Consider the following 16539-nt stretch of genomic DNA (forward strand, 5'->3'; position numbering starts at 1 on the left):
ATGGATTCAGGCAGAAGTCAAGGCAGATTCTGAGGAGGTTAGGAGATTCTGCCGGGATTCCCACCACTGCTTTGTAGAGCTTTCCTCTAGAAAGGCAGCATGATCTGGATTCAGATCCAGATGCGGCTTTAAGCAACTTGATTGCCTGTTCTAAGCCCCTGCCCCGTTATTTGTAAAATGGAGGAAAAAAATTTAACTCACTGTATATTACGAGGATGAAACAATAATATATTCAGAGCGTTTTGCTTTTTGGAGGCATTAATAAATGGTAGCTATCTCAATTATCTTAGAGGACTTGCTCCTCAAATATTTTCTACATTGGTTGCCTATAACTAAACCAATATATGAATCACAGGTGAAAATGTAAAAAAGCAATCACCTCATCGGGTGGTTGGTATAACGTGCTACCCACTGAAATGAATGGCTTTACGCTTTCATCCATGTGCTGAGTCAAACGTTGCCCTGACATTATAATTTATACTTGATTGTTTTCATTAATGTCAACTGTCCTAAATGATACATTTACGTAGGACAACTGTCCAGAAAAACATTAGATGCAAATTGCTGCTTAATAAGTCAAAGCCAAATTTAAGATATTCAGTGAGTTGCCTTTTTTGCTATGCATTATGCTTAGTGTTGAGAGGAAGCGGTGGAGAAAAAGATCTAACATCCAGACTTGGACTTCTAGAGTTAGCTGATCAGTGTTTATGGAGGAGGATACTTCTGACCATGCACTAGATTTATGAGGAAGAAAGGGAGAATCTACCTTTCTTCAGCATTCGACAGGGCTCACAGTTAATACTGTGGTGTGCTCTATGAGGATAAAAAGATTTTTATTCAAACGGAAGTGAAAACTCAGTCTTTACTTCCTCTGACAGTGTTCCAACAAAGAAACAATTTACTTTTCAGTCAGAAGGAGTCAGGATTAGAACACAGTACTGAGGCCATAGAACTGTTTCTGAGTTCAGAGATAAATTATTTGGGGTGATTTATTACGAAATGAAATTGTAGAAATTAATTCTCTATGTTTGAAGAATAAAATAGTCAAACAATGGATTGTTTTAAATTAGATAAAATTCTACTTAAAAATATGATAATAGCCTAGAGGGCTTTATAAATTAGCCTTCAGTCTATGATTATATCATTTCACTTCTTTTTACGGAAGCCTTTGAGAAATTGCAATGTTTTAATTGGTTCACATTCAAGACTCTTAGAAGCTTGAGGGAAAAAAGTCTTTCCAGATGAGCAAGAGGTTGGATAAATGTAATGACATATGGTTTGTTTTTTATAGTCACAATATGCGAAAAATAGAAGCATAACACATGTATTCAATGATATATATGTATTTATACATATAAATATATATTCTGATGATAAATGATGAGATATGATTATTTTGTATCAATGTGATTTTGTTTTCTTTCTCTTTCTTGTTCCCTTTATGAATAAAAATAACAACTGAAACTTAGAACAATTTTAAACATCTCATTATACCAGGGATCTAGCAAGAGATAAAATCAACATATGCAAAGCCATGATGCCGCACGGTCCCCTCCTCAGACTTGTGAGCTGGGCTGTCTACAGGGTCTCAGAGCCTCAGGGTGGGAAAACTGTCCGCTGATCTCATTATGGAATTTCCCCTCACCCAGCAGGCTTCTTTGGAATCATTCCAGATGAAAGGGTCATGACCTGTTTCTTAAATATCTCTCAGGAAAAATCTATCTCACATCCTTTGGCAAACTCAGAACTCGCCTTGGATGTTCTTCTTTTATTGCCTCTGGACCCCTGTGTTCATCAAGACACTCAGGAGATGTGAAAGGCATCTGATCATTACCTTATATGTACTCAATTTTTAAAGTTTCAAAGGATTTTGTTAAGTGACTCCCTACTTTTTTCTACCAAGTTAGAAAAAAAACAAACCTGAGTTAATGTAAACTTTTCTCTCACATGCTATAGACAATTTTTGGGGGTGGGGAGGGGTGATCTTTTGCAGGCTCGTGGGTTATTTTCAGAAGATCCTTGTTATGGAGAAGAGGAATAACATGCATATGGAGAGGATTACCTCCAAGAAACCAAAATGGACCTCAAACTCATCGGGAAAGTGTTAGTGGTCACTATTAAGTCTTGCATGAGGGCGGAGGCATACCCTAGGGACAGGCCTTGAAAATGATTGAGAAGGAGCTGTGATCACTATTCCACTACCTCTGAACGGTGGTTCTCACACCCTGTCTTCTTGAAGTTTTTTTTCCATTTACCCAGGCCTGGCCCTGCGCTACCAATTTACCTCCAAGCTTTGTTGCCCCCGCGTGTCTCTGAACTTCATTTACGTTACCTAACTCATCCTTGGTAACTGAAGGGTCAAACTCTTTAGCTTCCAGAGTAACTGATTAATTGGTGCTAATGGCCCACCCACACATTTATTTTATAATAGCTTTAATTTAACTTTTTAGTTTGGAAAATTTCAAACATGTCTAAAGTGAGTAGAATCACGTAATAAAACCTCATTGTAATAACTCATCAGTCAATTTCAACGATTATCAATATTCTACCATGCTTCTCCATACCAATTTAAATTTTACTATTTTTTTCTTTTAGTTAAAATTTACATAAATTGAAATCACAAATCTTAGCTGCACTATTTTGACAACTGGACATGCCTTGGTGAGACACACCCCTTTCACGATATGGAATATTTCCACCTCCCCAGAAAGTTACCCCCAGACTATCTTCCTCTTCCAAGAGACAACCACAGTTCTGCGTTTTATTTAACCTTAGCTTTGCTTCTGCAACGTCTATGAATGGATTCATACTGTATGCAGTGTTTTGTGTCCACCTTCTTTGATTCAGCATCATATCTGTGAAATTCATCCATATTGCTGCCAATATCTGTTATTGTTCAGTAGGATTCCATTATATGAATTCCATACCACAATTTGTCTATTTTTTCTTCTGCTGATGGATAGTTTGGTTCTTCCCAGTTTGTAGCTGTTGTAAATAAAGCTGTTGTGAACATTTTTATACGTGTCTTTTCGTGGATATACGTTTTCATTTCTTTTGGGTAAAACACCTAGAAGTGGAATTACTAGGTCAAAGTGTAGCTGTACAGTTAGCTTTAAAGTTTAAGCTTTCATCCCTTTTTAAATTGCATTTTTAAGCGTTTTGAATAAATAATGAAATGAAATGGTAAAAAATTCCAGACGGCATAACAAATATATATTAAGAAGTATTCTTTGTACTCTGTTCCTGTCTAGCCCACAGCTCCACACTGCCTCCTACAGGTAAGCGCTTTTATTAATCTCTTGTGCATTCTTCCAATTTTTTTAAACACAGTGATGAGTAAATAAACATACATTTGTCCCCTTCCCTCTCCTAACACAGAAGGCAACCTACTGTATATCCATAATACACCTTCCTATTTTCACCTAACAACATATCTTAGAGACTTTCCATATTGGCGAATAAATAGGTTCCTCATTCTTTTTATAAAAACTGCTCTATCCATGGCCCCTTGGATTGGGTCCAACCTGTTACTACTATTCATAGGCTGCAATGAAGAAACTTTTACCTACATCATTACATATATAGGTAGGAATATAGATGGGATAAATTTCCAGAATGGTGCTTTAGCCTTACTAGGCCAAGGGTGATAGGTATTTGTAATTTTGTTAATGTTGCCAAATTGTGCCCCGAACGTGTTGTGATATGTTGTAATCCCATCAGCAATGCACGAGCGTTCCCCTCGACCATAGTCTTGCTACCAGAGTGCACTGTGAACCTGGATCTTTGCCATTCTCAAGCATTTCAACTCAAGTTTCCTGAACAGCTGAGGAAAATAAACGTGCAAAACCCCCGCACCCTAGGATCTTGTGAGGTGAGGTCCTAAGCAGAATCTGCTACTTAATTTGTGCGGCCAAGTAAAAAACAAAAATGTGGAGTCCTTGTTCAAAAATTATTAAGAATTTCAAGATGGTGAGAGTAGGACATTAAGCCAAGCACGCGGCCCTGCAAAGAAAGTAAGAGAGCTTTGAGTAGGAACTTATTTCACCTTAAAATTTGATGCACATTTTTGCACTCCACTCCATATAATAGTCATGTTTTAAATTACCTTTATCGAGTCAAATTGACCTTTCCGGAAGGCATATCATAGCTATCACGTGGCCATACCTCAGGTGCCGCCACACAGCCTGATGGGAGAACTCCAGATGACTTCTCCCAGAACTTCCCTGCTCCCAGACAAGCTTTTTAATACTAGTTATATAAATGCAGGGCCACCACTTTCCCTGCCTCACGTCTAAATAACTGAATGAGTGCGATGATGGAAACTGAAGGCCAGGTGGATGTTGATGCTGGGACAGTCATTGCAAGAAGATCCACTAGTCCAAGTTGCACTTGTTGTTTGTCTTAATTTCTGACGACACCATGTCTGTTAGGGTGCCTGATTTCCCCTTCCAAGGGAGGAGAGCAGTGCCTTATTCAGTGGCACTCTTAGTGCTTCTGCACTCTCAGAACGCTTATCATTAATGGTATTGGGGACCCCCAAGAATCAGGGTTGTTGGGCTGGAGATGGCGCTAGAGGAAATTTCCTGAAAAAACTCGAGATAGTCACTTCTGAAATAATAGAAAGCAAGCGGAGTGGAGGGAAAAAAAGAAATTTTTTCGTGATATATTGGGAGAGGGCATTTACTGAGATGCCAGGTGCCACGTTAACGCCCTTATATACGTCATTGCACAGCCCCCTTCTTCAGGCTGCTCCCACAAACAAGTAGCCTCTGCAAAGGAAAGACAGACAGACAGACTGACAGGGGCAGAGAAAGAGGGGAAGAAACATCTACTCAAACAGGCAAAGGGAAAAAAATAGAACTGAATGCCAAACAATTTAATAAAAATACAACCAATATACTCATGAGGATTGAGGCCAGAGGGAAGAACAATTTGATCATATAGTAAACTAATCCACACTTTCAAATCATTACAGCATGCGTTAATTGTTAATCCAGACAGCCCCGAGGTGTGCCACAGTTCTCTGCTCTTTCACCCCCTCTGCTGGTGAAAGCCGTCCTCAGGTCAAAACACGAGCCAGCACGGGGAGAAGGTGAAGAAAATGAGATATGTATTTTACACAGTTGTGCTTCTCAAACTTTAATATGCATATGAATTGCCTGGGAATCTTGGTAAAATGCAAATTACTTACTAAGTCTGGGCTTGGGCCTGAGAGTCTGCATTTCTGGCAAACTCCCAAGTGGTGCTGGTCCTTGGACCACACTTTGAATAGCAAGGCTAACATTAATGACATACCATCAGTAATCACCAGCACAAATACTTCTTCCTGAGGTCCCCCAGTTTCACAGAGAACTGATCTCTATGGCCTTTAAATAGCTCTACATCCAACAGTGGGTCCAATCCACAAAGTGAACAGTTTAAATTCATTGGGAATGTTTCTACAGTTATCTCAATGATTTACTTCTGTGCAAGTTTCACCATGCAGTCGATTATATTAGAATATTGGAATCTAGTTAACACACGTTGCAATGATTTGGTCAAATGAAAACAAATTTTTATTTTAGAAGAGTCATTTAACGAACACTCTCATTTCCAAACAGGAAGCTGAGGCATAAAGAGAGTATGTGACTTGACTGAGGCCACACAGCTTGTTGATAGCAGCCAAACTAAAATCTAATTACACCAACACTGTCGTCATGCTGTCTGTCCAGATCTTTCCCATTTTTCTCTTTCTCTAAGGTGACCAGACTCATATCTGCTAAATCCCATAGGTCACTGAAGTCCTAAGTGGCAGATCACAAAGCTCAGTAAATATGACAGTATACATAGTAACTCATTCTTTTGTAAATCAGTGTCCAACTCTCTTATCAGCAGAGTTAGCCTTTAAATATCCATTAGAAGGAAAACGAAATACTAGACCCTGTCTTATTACCATCACCTATCTTGGATGTTTAATCCTCACTTTGCTTTATCCTTTCTTCCTGAATCCCATTTTTAACAACAGGACACATTAGGTCTTAACTGATATTCTTTAAACTTCCCCAACAAAATAATACAGTAAGAAATACAGTAATTAATACAAATTAATTTCGTATAGTGTAAGATTCTTAATAAGTATGTTTTGAGTGAGTGATTTATTATTTGGGTAGATGAAAGGATGAATAGATTATTATACTAAGATAAATTCATCGTAACTAAATAGCAAAGAGGGGCTTATAAGACCCTCGAATAAGGCTATGCTCAAAGTGGGTTGGCCACGGACTATGTAATTTCACGTTCTTTTGTCTGCAGCATAAAAATTCACTTTAGAGTACTTAAGTGATTTTCATGCCTGATCAAGAGTGAAAGGTGAATCTCCAAGCTGCCCTTTCCATCATTCTCAGCAAAAAAAAAAAAAAAAAAAGACAAGAGTAAATAAAAAGTTTCCTGGTCTCTGACTTCCCACCCAATATAAACGTAGAATGCAGATGAGCAAAGTGAGTGAGCGAGTGAAATTGTTTGTAACAAAAACCCATTATTCACAGATGAAAAATTTATATTGTCAGCGTAATATCTGTGAGGCTAAACAACACTGGAGAGGATATAAAAGCAGTGCGCTTCGGTGCAGAACTACAGAGCTCAGGACACTGCACACCAAAGTCCCAAAAAGAGGGCTCGCTCTCTCTCCACCTGCTCTGTCCCACCTCCTGGTGTCAGAAGGTAAGATTAATACTGACAGATTGTAAGACTGAAAATCTTGTTTGGGGTCCAGTTAAGTATTCATAAGGGGGCAAAGTATTATGAATTATAGTGCTGTTTTTTCATCTTATACTTTATTACTATAATACACAGGGCAGAGTTGAGATGAAAAAGTGATATAAAATGCATTTACATAAACTTCAACATACTGTAGCCGCAAAGTGAGTTGAAGAAATAATTCAAGGCAAAGATACAAAATAGAAAGAAAAACAAAGATTCAAATCAATGCACTTAACTACAAGATTTAACTGTTATGAGAACTGCATTTTAAAAATAAGTGGTAACATTCTGAAAAACAAATATTTTTCTTTGGATTTGATAAATGTGTGTACTATTGTGAACAGAAGGAGTCTTTTAAATTCAGCAGAAATGTGTCCATTAGAGAGGTTATAACAGCAATTGCTCCTTACCAATGAAAACATATGGTTTTCCAAAAGAGCAGAATTAACATCATCATTCAAATATTCAAATAAGGCTGATAAGGCTATCAAAAAATCAAAGTCCATGAAATCAGCTCTTTGTAAATAGGACATAGCATATTTTGTGCAGAGAGCAAATATCATCGATTACTGGGAATTCTGTGGATGGAGCTGAGTAAAAGCATAGATTAATAATTACTTACTATGTATTGAGGACCAATAGTAATAAACAAAATATCTAAAATGTTTACATTCCAAAATGAAATTATAGTAAATACCATTAAAAAAGAAAATCAGATGTTCTAAAGTACCTACTTAAGCTCTCAAGGACAAAGAACACTTTTATGAAGATCCTCAATGGGTAAATGATTACGTGGTATGGTTTCTTTTCCACACACTAATTAACACCTGTGAGAGGAAATGATCTAGCCAGTTTTAAAAGTATTTGGCCTAAAGCACCAATATATTTAGGGATACGCTGTATGTCACCTTGCCTAGGTCAAAGATTAATCTTTCTAAAAGACTTTCTATTCAGGAAATACTATTGGTACCATATCTCCTTTTAAATTTGAGTGGAAATGTAAGGTTCTTATAAAACTGCAGATTCTTTCTGTAGGCTGCCTAAAGCAGGGGTGGGGAAGTAATTGGAAAGTCTTCTCTTATTGAATAAGATTTTGATACCAAAATAATGCAAATATTTGCTTTCTCAAGTCGTGGTATTCAAACAACCTTATTCTTAAATTTTTCACAATTCTGTTGACTTTTGCACAATGAATAAATACAATTTTAAAAATCAGTTACTTCTTTCAGTAGAGCTCATTCTGTTGCCTGGAGAGGACTTCGAGCATTCTCTTCTGTATGGTTGTTTCTTCTACCAGCTCTCTCAGGGGCAGAAAACCACCTGCTCCATATCTGCCTCCAGAGGACATCATAGAAGATACTGTAAAACCGTTAGGGACATTGTGTGGAAGGAATTACAGTTCTCAATTGACTTTCCAACAATGACGTAATCCTAAAGAGAAATGCTTGCTTTAATTTTTAAGTTTCTGAAAGCATAAATTTATCATTAAAAATTATAATCAGAAGACCCTGCCTATATATTTGGCAAGGTTTCCAAAGTTTGCCAACCAGATAAACTGAAGCACAGCAAAATGCCAAATTAGTAATTGAATGTTGATGAATGAAGAAGGATGAATATGTAATGCCTATTGTGTTGCTTTGTCTAACTGACCTCTTAATCTAAAAAGAGTTAACATTTCAAAGGAAAAAAAATATCACGCAGGTATTACAGTCTCCATGTTTTAGTGCCAAAGACAGAGAGTAAGTATGGCTAAGATGTTAAAGAAAAGACTGATAGTTTAAAATGATAATATTTATAAAATACTTATTTCAAACCAAATGCCATTTGCTAAAAATACTCATTCAAATATTTTATGGATAAGCATGATCAAACTTGGATTGAAATCCCCACTTCTCAAAGTAAACACGGTCGGTTGAAAGTAGCAGAGGGAAGTTCATGACAAACACTGGACTTGAGGTTTTCATTCAGAAAATAGGGGTGCTTGTCCTGCGGGGACATTCTGGCCACATTCATGTTGGTCCCACCCCGCCCATCCACACTGCATCATGATGTCCTTGGCATCCCATGGCTTCATGAGGCATCTGCTTGTGATGCGAGGTATTCTACAACCTGGTCTAGGGTGTCACTAGCAGTGAATGACACGTCCTGGACTCAGTCCAATTATAAAACAACCAGGGGACTTCCAAGACTTCAGAAGCAAGCATTAATTTTCTTTATGACAGTGATCTCTTAGTTTCTTAGTTGTGATTGTTCAAGTTGCCAGAAGCATTAGTTCTTGTTGCAAATTGCTTGTCTATAAAATGATTTTTTTTCCCTTTAATTTAGAACAGGTCAAAGCACCCTAAAATACCTCAAATCTGTTGGCCGCTTTATAATTACAAAGTCTAGACCAAGTTACACTATTTAAAATATAAATGAATAATACATCTGAACCGACAGCTGGTATGCCAAGTTGTAGCCTGAGGCTGCTTTAAGATGGTTGAAATGCAGTATAATGTAAATGCTTGGAAGTGAAGGACTATTAATTGAAAGCCAGACTGATAGTGAAGAGGGTGGCATTACGGATAAGGCGCCATTCAGGCTAACCATATGTAGCATATCATCTACAGTGGGTATTTTCAATGTTTATCGTGGACATTTTTAATTTCAAGTCTGGAAGTGAGCCTTCTAACCATTAACAGAAGTGTCCTACACTAATGAAAAAGCTTCATAGTGCTACACATCTTTTGTATTCTTTCTAACCACCAAAAAAAAAAAAAGAACTGCAGGAAAAATATAATCTAATATTTAAAATTACTAGAAATATAATCAGAATAAAATTGATGACTAGCTTTTTGTTCTATTTATAATATTTACTTAGTCAAAATTGAACTAATTTAGTCTGACTGGTTTAAATATGGTTGAGGGTCTCTTTCCCTTGACTCTGTGTTCCAACAGGCAGCAAAAATGAAAAGCATTTACTTTGTGGCTGGATTGCTTGTAATGCTGGTCCAAGGCAGCTGGCAACGTTCCCTTCAGGACACAGAGGAGAAATCCAGGTATTAAATCTTTAGACTTGAACTAACATAGCACTATGGTTAGAATACAGCCCGAGATAACTGTGATTAATAAATAGGTCTCAGTAATTTGGAGTAAATACTCTGCAGAATTTTCAAATGTTTAAAGTATCATTGTGATAAAGGCTTTTCTAGAGTACAGATCAGAGTATGTTGTTTCATAACCGAAGGGGAGGGCAATGTTGAAAAATATGTTACATGGGAAATTATAGCTCTTTGAAATCTTCAGCTAATACTCCCCGTTCATTCATTACTCACACTGCAGAGTAGGTCATTTTAATTATTCACACCAACTTTTCCTCTTTTATTCCTTTCTAAAAATTAACACTGTTTCTTACTAATTGTAAAAGTCATACATGTTCATTATAGAAAATATGCATGTACTGTGTATAAATATATCCCGATCAGTTACAGCTTTGTATTATGTTCTGTCTCTTAGCATTGTATTGTTAGCTTATTTTTATTATATCATTACAAATATCTATTAAGTGTATGGTATTTAATGGCTACATACTATTTCACCTCATAAATATACAATATTTATTTAGCTACTCCTGCTCTATTGAGTATGTAAGGGTTCTTCAAATTTTCCCACAAAGAATGCTGCAAATAACATTTCTTCCTACATTTCTTACTATTTTTCTGAGGATTTATTTCTAGTAGTAAAATAATCATGTCAAAGGATCTGAATGAGCTTAAGTTTTTTATCTTGCCAACTTGCTTTCCAGAAAAGTCATACACATGCACACTCCCATCAGCATTATAGAAATACTCCTCTCACAATATCCTCCTCGGTATTTAATCCTTGCTAATTTGATAGGTAAAAATAGTATCTCATTTCTATTTTTGAGTTTTAATCATATTGAATATTTCCCCACATAACCGTGCCAACCAACTGTTGATTACTGGCATGTGGATTATCCACTACACAGTTTCAAATTAGCAAGTGGGCTTTTTCTTGCCTTTCTTCGAATTTTTAATTGTCTTTCCTTCACCATTAGCTACCACATAGCCAGGTAATGGAGCTACTTTTTTATACTAATATATGCAAAACAGAATTCGGAACATAAATCTGCTGCCCCAAAAAAAACGGTTTGGTATTCTTCACTCTTTTAAAATATTCAAGGCGTTGCTCTCTTCTGGCATTATTAACATAATTACGAGTAGATGAAATTGTTAAAAAAAGATTTATTTAATCCTATTTCAGAAAAAAGAAGCCAGTCGAAAAATCAATTGCTAGAATTCCAAATCGGAGTGCATTCAACTCTGGTAAAACCATGGGATTCCCATGGCAAATTAAGGTCTTTCTGAACTGCCAACTGAAATACTCAAGGAACCTGCCTTCCAACTTCATGTGGTTCTGTATTTTGTAGAGAAGCTGCTTCTCAAGTGAATCTACTCTTGAGGAGAGATTTAATTGCACCAATCACTCTTCTTCACAGATCATTCCCAGCTCCCCAGACCGACCCGCTCAATGATCCAGATCAGATGAATGAAGACAAGCGCCACTCACAGGGCACGTTCACCAGTGACTACAGCAAGTATCTGGACTCCAGGCGTGCCCAGGATTTTGTGCAGTGGTTGATGAACACCAAGAGGAATAAGTAAGAGTCTGAACCTGATCAGAAATTTGCACACAAATGTATTACTTAAATATGTCTAAAATTCCTCCTGACTTTCTTAAGTTATCGTGCATATCAAATAGTGCCCATAAGCTCTTTCAATTTTGATGATTTTCAAGGTTGGTGATGTTATCCTTCCTAATGTGCCTCTGAATGTCCCACCCCTCATCCCTCCAAAACTCTTACCCACCCTCCAATGGGACATAGAATTTAAATTTTCCCAACTGTGGTCTTAGCAATATTCACTCTCATGCCCATTTTCCTGTAAAATTGAAAGCTGACTTTTATGGACCTGCAAGATTAGAAATCTAATCCCTGACCAAAAGATAAGAGCAGATTCAACATTCCCTTGTAGGATTCAAACTCATGACTATGATCACAAAGTATCCTCTAGCCAAGTTAGTCATGGTAAGGAATGGAAACAGATGCAGTCTTTTTCTTGTAGAATACAATCCAAGATACACATTTAAAATTACAGCCTAGCTGCACAGCATAAAGAGAGAAGAAGGTATATAAGAACACAAGCCTATCGCAAGGCATACATTTTAATGCTGGACTTCCTTTGACAGTTTCGAGGGTTTTTTTGCTGCATCCAGGCTACTGGACGAAATCAGCCGCAAGGGTTTCACAGGGATGGTGGAATTTCACAATTTCTTTGGAGGGTGACCCACAAGGGGAAGGGAGTTATGCAGACAAAGTAGCTGAAGGAATCTAAAAATCAGGAAAAGGGAATAAATTTGTCTGGATAGAATGGAGAAGGGGGACAGAGAGAAACTAGCCAGCGGGAAGAATAAAAGAGAGCTGTTGACCAAAAATCCTTAAACTGGAGAGTACAGGAAAGATGGCGGTCATGGTCAGAGAAGACACTGAGAGAAGTCCTCGTTAAGGATTACAGATGGGGCCATTGGTGAAATGGGAGAAATCACATATTTGAAAAAATGCAAACAACTGTCTTCATTTCTAGAAAGAGAATGCCACGACTTGGTAAACTAATGTAAAACAATCCTAGCTCCCAGGCAGTTTCTGTTGTGTTTAAGATGAAACCTTCCAGGGCTAATATATGATGGAACAACTGACCATCTATCTGGTCAACCACCTCCACAGAGCACTCTGTACACATTTGAGGGTGATACGGGGTCATCTTCTTAGCTTTCCTCACTGCCAGCCCATCACACATTTCCTTTAATCCAATATCATGTGGTCTTTTGATGACATTTTGAGATGCTCCTTTGCTTTCCCATGATTCAGTTAACTAACTCTGACCCCGTATGTACTAATGACAAGCTGCTGTTTTGTTTGCAGGTAGCATAGCACAGTGGATAGTCCCCATACATTGAGACTGAAGAAAATGCTGCTTTAATAGTCAATGGCACAGATAAGCAGGGCAGGTGAAAATGGGTCACTAGGTGGAGTGAGGGAGCTTAGCCTCCCATAATTTTTATTAGCCCCCCATCAACCTTCACTCCAGATAATTAATGTAGCTTCCAGACAAGTCCTCTACCCACCCTCATCTCTCAAAGCCACACAGAATCCCGAACCCAAAGCTGCCACTGCTTGCTTATAGGTGAGAACCATATTGCTAAAGAGACAGATCTTCAATTTAACTTTCACATTTCTTTCAGGAATAACATTGCCAAACGTCATGATGAATTTGAGAGACATGCTGAAGGGACCTTTACCAGTGATGTAAGTTCTTATCTGGAAGGCCAAGCTGCCAAGGAATTCATTGCTTGGCTGGTGAAAGGCCGAGGAAGGCGAGAGTAAGTCTGTACATTCTTACTTAACTTTTCTTCTTCTTTTTTTTTTTTTGCTTGATGTGAAAAACTTAGAATACGGTTATCTATATATGGATCTGCATTACGGAAGCCATTAGTATAGTCTCACAGAGTAAAGAAATAACTCCTGTTGGTGGGAGACAATTTACAAAAGTCTCGTCTGTTTTATCTCTGTTAGCAAGTATTAATAATAGAGTCAAACAGGTTACTTTTTTATCCCCCATTATAGTTGTATTATAATTAGGGCATTAATTTGCCAGTCCAGGACACTTTTGAGAATAAACAGAGTGCTTTTGATAACTATACCAGGAAAATAAGCTGAAACTAGGACTGTCCAGGAAAACTAGGGATAAGGGAAAAGAAGAAATAATGCAGAAAACTTAGTTTCACTTTAAATATTTACATAATTTATGTGTTAGTAAGCATTGTGTTAGTGAGTATTGAGGTAAAAATGTGATAAAGACTGAAAGGAATTAAACTTAAGACGTTTAATGAAATGACATTCAAAATACAGATATGTGGAAACATCTATATATTTAACAATGTGCCCATTTTTTATGGGACTGTCATAAAGATAACCATTAAATTATCACAGCTGAAAATACGCCCAAGACCTTTAGGTACTTTCTTGGATTTTACCACCACCAAACAGACCCCTGAACCATCCCATTTTCTTGTGATCATTTTGATTGACATTTGAATTATGAGAAGCAGGAAATTCATGTTCCACTCTATTTTTATTTTTAGTGAGACTTTAAAGAGCTGTCGAGGCAAAAGGGAACTAGTATCGCTGCTGATTTTTAAAACATTAACAATCAAATTTACAAAATCAGTGGGAAAATAGTCACTTACACTTGAGACTATTTTACAGTGTTTTAAAGGGATACCAAAAATTCTGCTAAATAAATCAATCGAAGAGAAAATCTGATATAGACTAAGGTTTAATCCCTTAATACAGCACTTGGCAAGGCTGTTTTGATAATCACTAGTTTTACAGGCTAGAATATATTTTTATGAATTATAAACAAATTAATAGTCTCAATAATAACTTCTGTGTTGGCAATACACTAAAATCTTTGAAGCAGCTGGAATATGGAAAAGGCCTTAGTTTCAGGTCCCAGCTCTGTGCTATTCTACCTAATTCCCTTTCTGATATGCAAGTTTCTATGAGGCTTTTTGTGATAAGCCCTCTGTAAATAGAAACATATGGTTTTGTCAGTAATGCTTACACATGTTACCAGTGATAGGCAACCAATAAACATTTATTTGAAATGTTTAACCAAGTACTGATTTTACCTCTCTTTTTCTCAGTTTCCCAGAGGAAGTCACCATCGTTGAAGAACTCCGCCGCAGACACGCCGATGGCTCTTTCTCTGATGAGATGAACACGGTTCTCGATAATCTTGCCACCCGAGACTTTATAAACTGGTTGCTTCAGACAAAAATTACTGACAGGTGATTTATTTTAGTTCATTCTGAAAACCTTCAACACTTTCATAAACATTATCATACTGCTACAGGTTGTTCCTATGTGGGGAGAGAGTCTTTACTCTCTTGGTATATAATCAAAATTATGAATCATTCAAGAGTACATTATTATATTTGTTTTCTGTCATTACAATTTTATCCATTCACTCATTTATTCCAAACACATTTCCTGAGTGTCAATAAGGGACAAGGCATTCGGAACACATTGCAAATTGCTATGTATGTTGAAATTTTAGCACAAAGTAAAATACCAGTATATATGGTATTAAATACTTAATGTAATAAGCATAGCAGTAAAACTTTAAATGCCAAAATTAACCACTTATCTTGGTAGGTTGTAATTGCTTTTTTTTTATAATTATTCATACACTTTATATTTCTTTTTTTTAAATTTATTTATTTATTTATTTATTTTTGGCTGTGTTGGGTCTTCGTTTCTGTGCGAGGGCTTTCTCCAGTTGCGGCGAGCGGGTGCCACTCTTCATCGCGATGCGCGGGCCTCTCACTGTCGCGGCCTCTCCCGTTGCGGAGCACAGGCTCCAGACGCGCAGGCTCAGTAGTTGTGGCTCACGGGCCTAGTTGCTCCGTGGCATGTGGGATCTTCCTGGACCAGGGCTCGAACCCGTGTCCCCTGCATTGGCATGCGGATTCTTAACCACTGTGCCACCAGGGAAGCCCCACTTTATGTTTCTTGATAGGGTCACTTTAGGATAAGCCATCTTCAAATGTAAATATTTGAAAAGTCCAAAAGACAAAGGGATCAATAAGATGAAAAGACATAAATAACTTTGATCAAAATAAATCATTGAAATATTTCCTGGATAAGTTAACTATATCATCTGTGTATTATACTACGTTAAGTCATTTTCTCTTTGTTTTTAATCTCCAGGAAGTAAGTGTGTCATTACTCAAGATCATCTTCACAACATCACCTGCCAGCCATGTGGGATGTTTGAAATTTTAAGATCTGTAAATTTAAGAGGTGTATTCTAAAGCCATATTGCTTTGCATGCCAATAAATGAATTTCCTTTTAATATTGTGTAACCAAAAGATCATAAATAAATAAACCATTGTCAAAATAGTGCTAAAATGTCAGCTTTAAAATAAAAAATATGCAGAATTCTCTTATTTTCTTCTTATTTTGGATGAAGTACCCTAACCTGCTTACACTTAGCAATGAAACTGTTGTTCTATGATATAGTCTGTATATATAAATTACTCCAATCACAACATATCTGCATTATAATAATAGAATAAGGGAAGGGCTGGTAGCCACAGTTGTGAAACTGAAAGAGAACTTTCTTCTTGAAACTTTTGTCATAAAAATGCTCAGCTTTCGATATATAAAAGATAGACTAAATAAAAATGTCAAGCTTCTTCACCATGGTCTGTTTTCTCTCTTCTTTGTGCTCCCACTCCTTCCAAATACCCCTGCTTCCTAAGCTGGTAGCCCATAAGCCAAATCTGATGCCCAGCCGTGGTTTCATGTTTTAAGTTGTTACACAGTGCTTTAACGTTTTTAGCCAACATTGAAAAATCAAGGTATTTTACATTAAAATGTTGACTTCTTACATTTCTTGAAAAGTTAGGTCCTCAGGAAATATTAGACCCACAAAACAAATCTCTTCTGAAGCTGAGAGCCAGCTGCCTTCTTCTGAACGGTCACATGCTTTTCAGCTCACTATTGTGCCCCCTACACACACACACACACACACACACACACACACACACACCTGTGCATGTTATACATTCACAACCAGATAATGTACACAGGTAGCCACTTTCCCCAGTCCACTTTATTTATACATCTTACTTGCCTGGCACCTGCAGGCATTTAAATTTTTCTGTCATAGCCTATA

At 37.2% G+C, this 16539-nt stretch overlaps 1 protein-coding gene across 1 annotated transcript; it reads left to right on the forward strand.

Annotated features, from left to right (window-relative positions):
• The first annotated feature begins 9684 nt into the window (after positions 1-9684).
• Positions 9685-14650, forward strand: GCG (glucagon). The gene is made up of 4 exons (XM_068543964.1): positions 9685-9776; positions 11237-11398; positions 13039-13176; positions 14503-14650. The coding sequence occupies exons 1-4, from the start codon at positions 9685-9687 to the stop codon at positions 14648-14650; spliced, it is 540 nt and encodes a 179-aa protein (XP_068400065.1).
• Positions 14651-16539: the final 1889 nt, after the last annotated feature.

Source organism: Eschrichtius robustus, chromosome 5, assembly GCF_028021215.1.
Source record: "Eschrichtius robustus isolate mEscRob2 chromosome 5, mEscRob2.pri, whole genome shotgun sequence".
In the NCBI taxonomy this organism is placed as follows: domain Eukaryota; kingdom Metazoa; phylum Chordata; class Mammalia; order Artiodactyla; family Eschrichtiidae; genus Eschrichtius; species Eschrichtius robustus.

Bases quoted from the DNA above. Each gene is read 5' to 3' on its own strand.
- GCG (XM_068543964.1), top strand. From the start codon at position 9,685: ATGAAAAGCATTTACTTTGTGGCTGGATTGCTTGTAATGCTGGTCCAA. The intron at 9,777-11,236 runs GTATTAAATCTT...TCTTCTTCACAG, and splicing joins GACACAGAGGAGAAATCCAG to ATCATTCCCAGCTCCCCAGA. The intron at 11,399-13,038 runs GTAAGAGTCTGA...CATTTCTTTCAG, and splicing joins ATGAACACCAAGAGGAATAA to GAATAACATTGCCAAACGTC.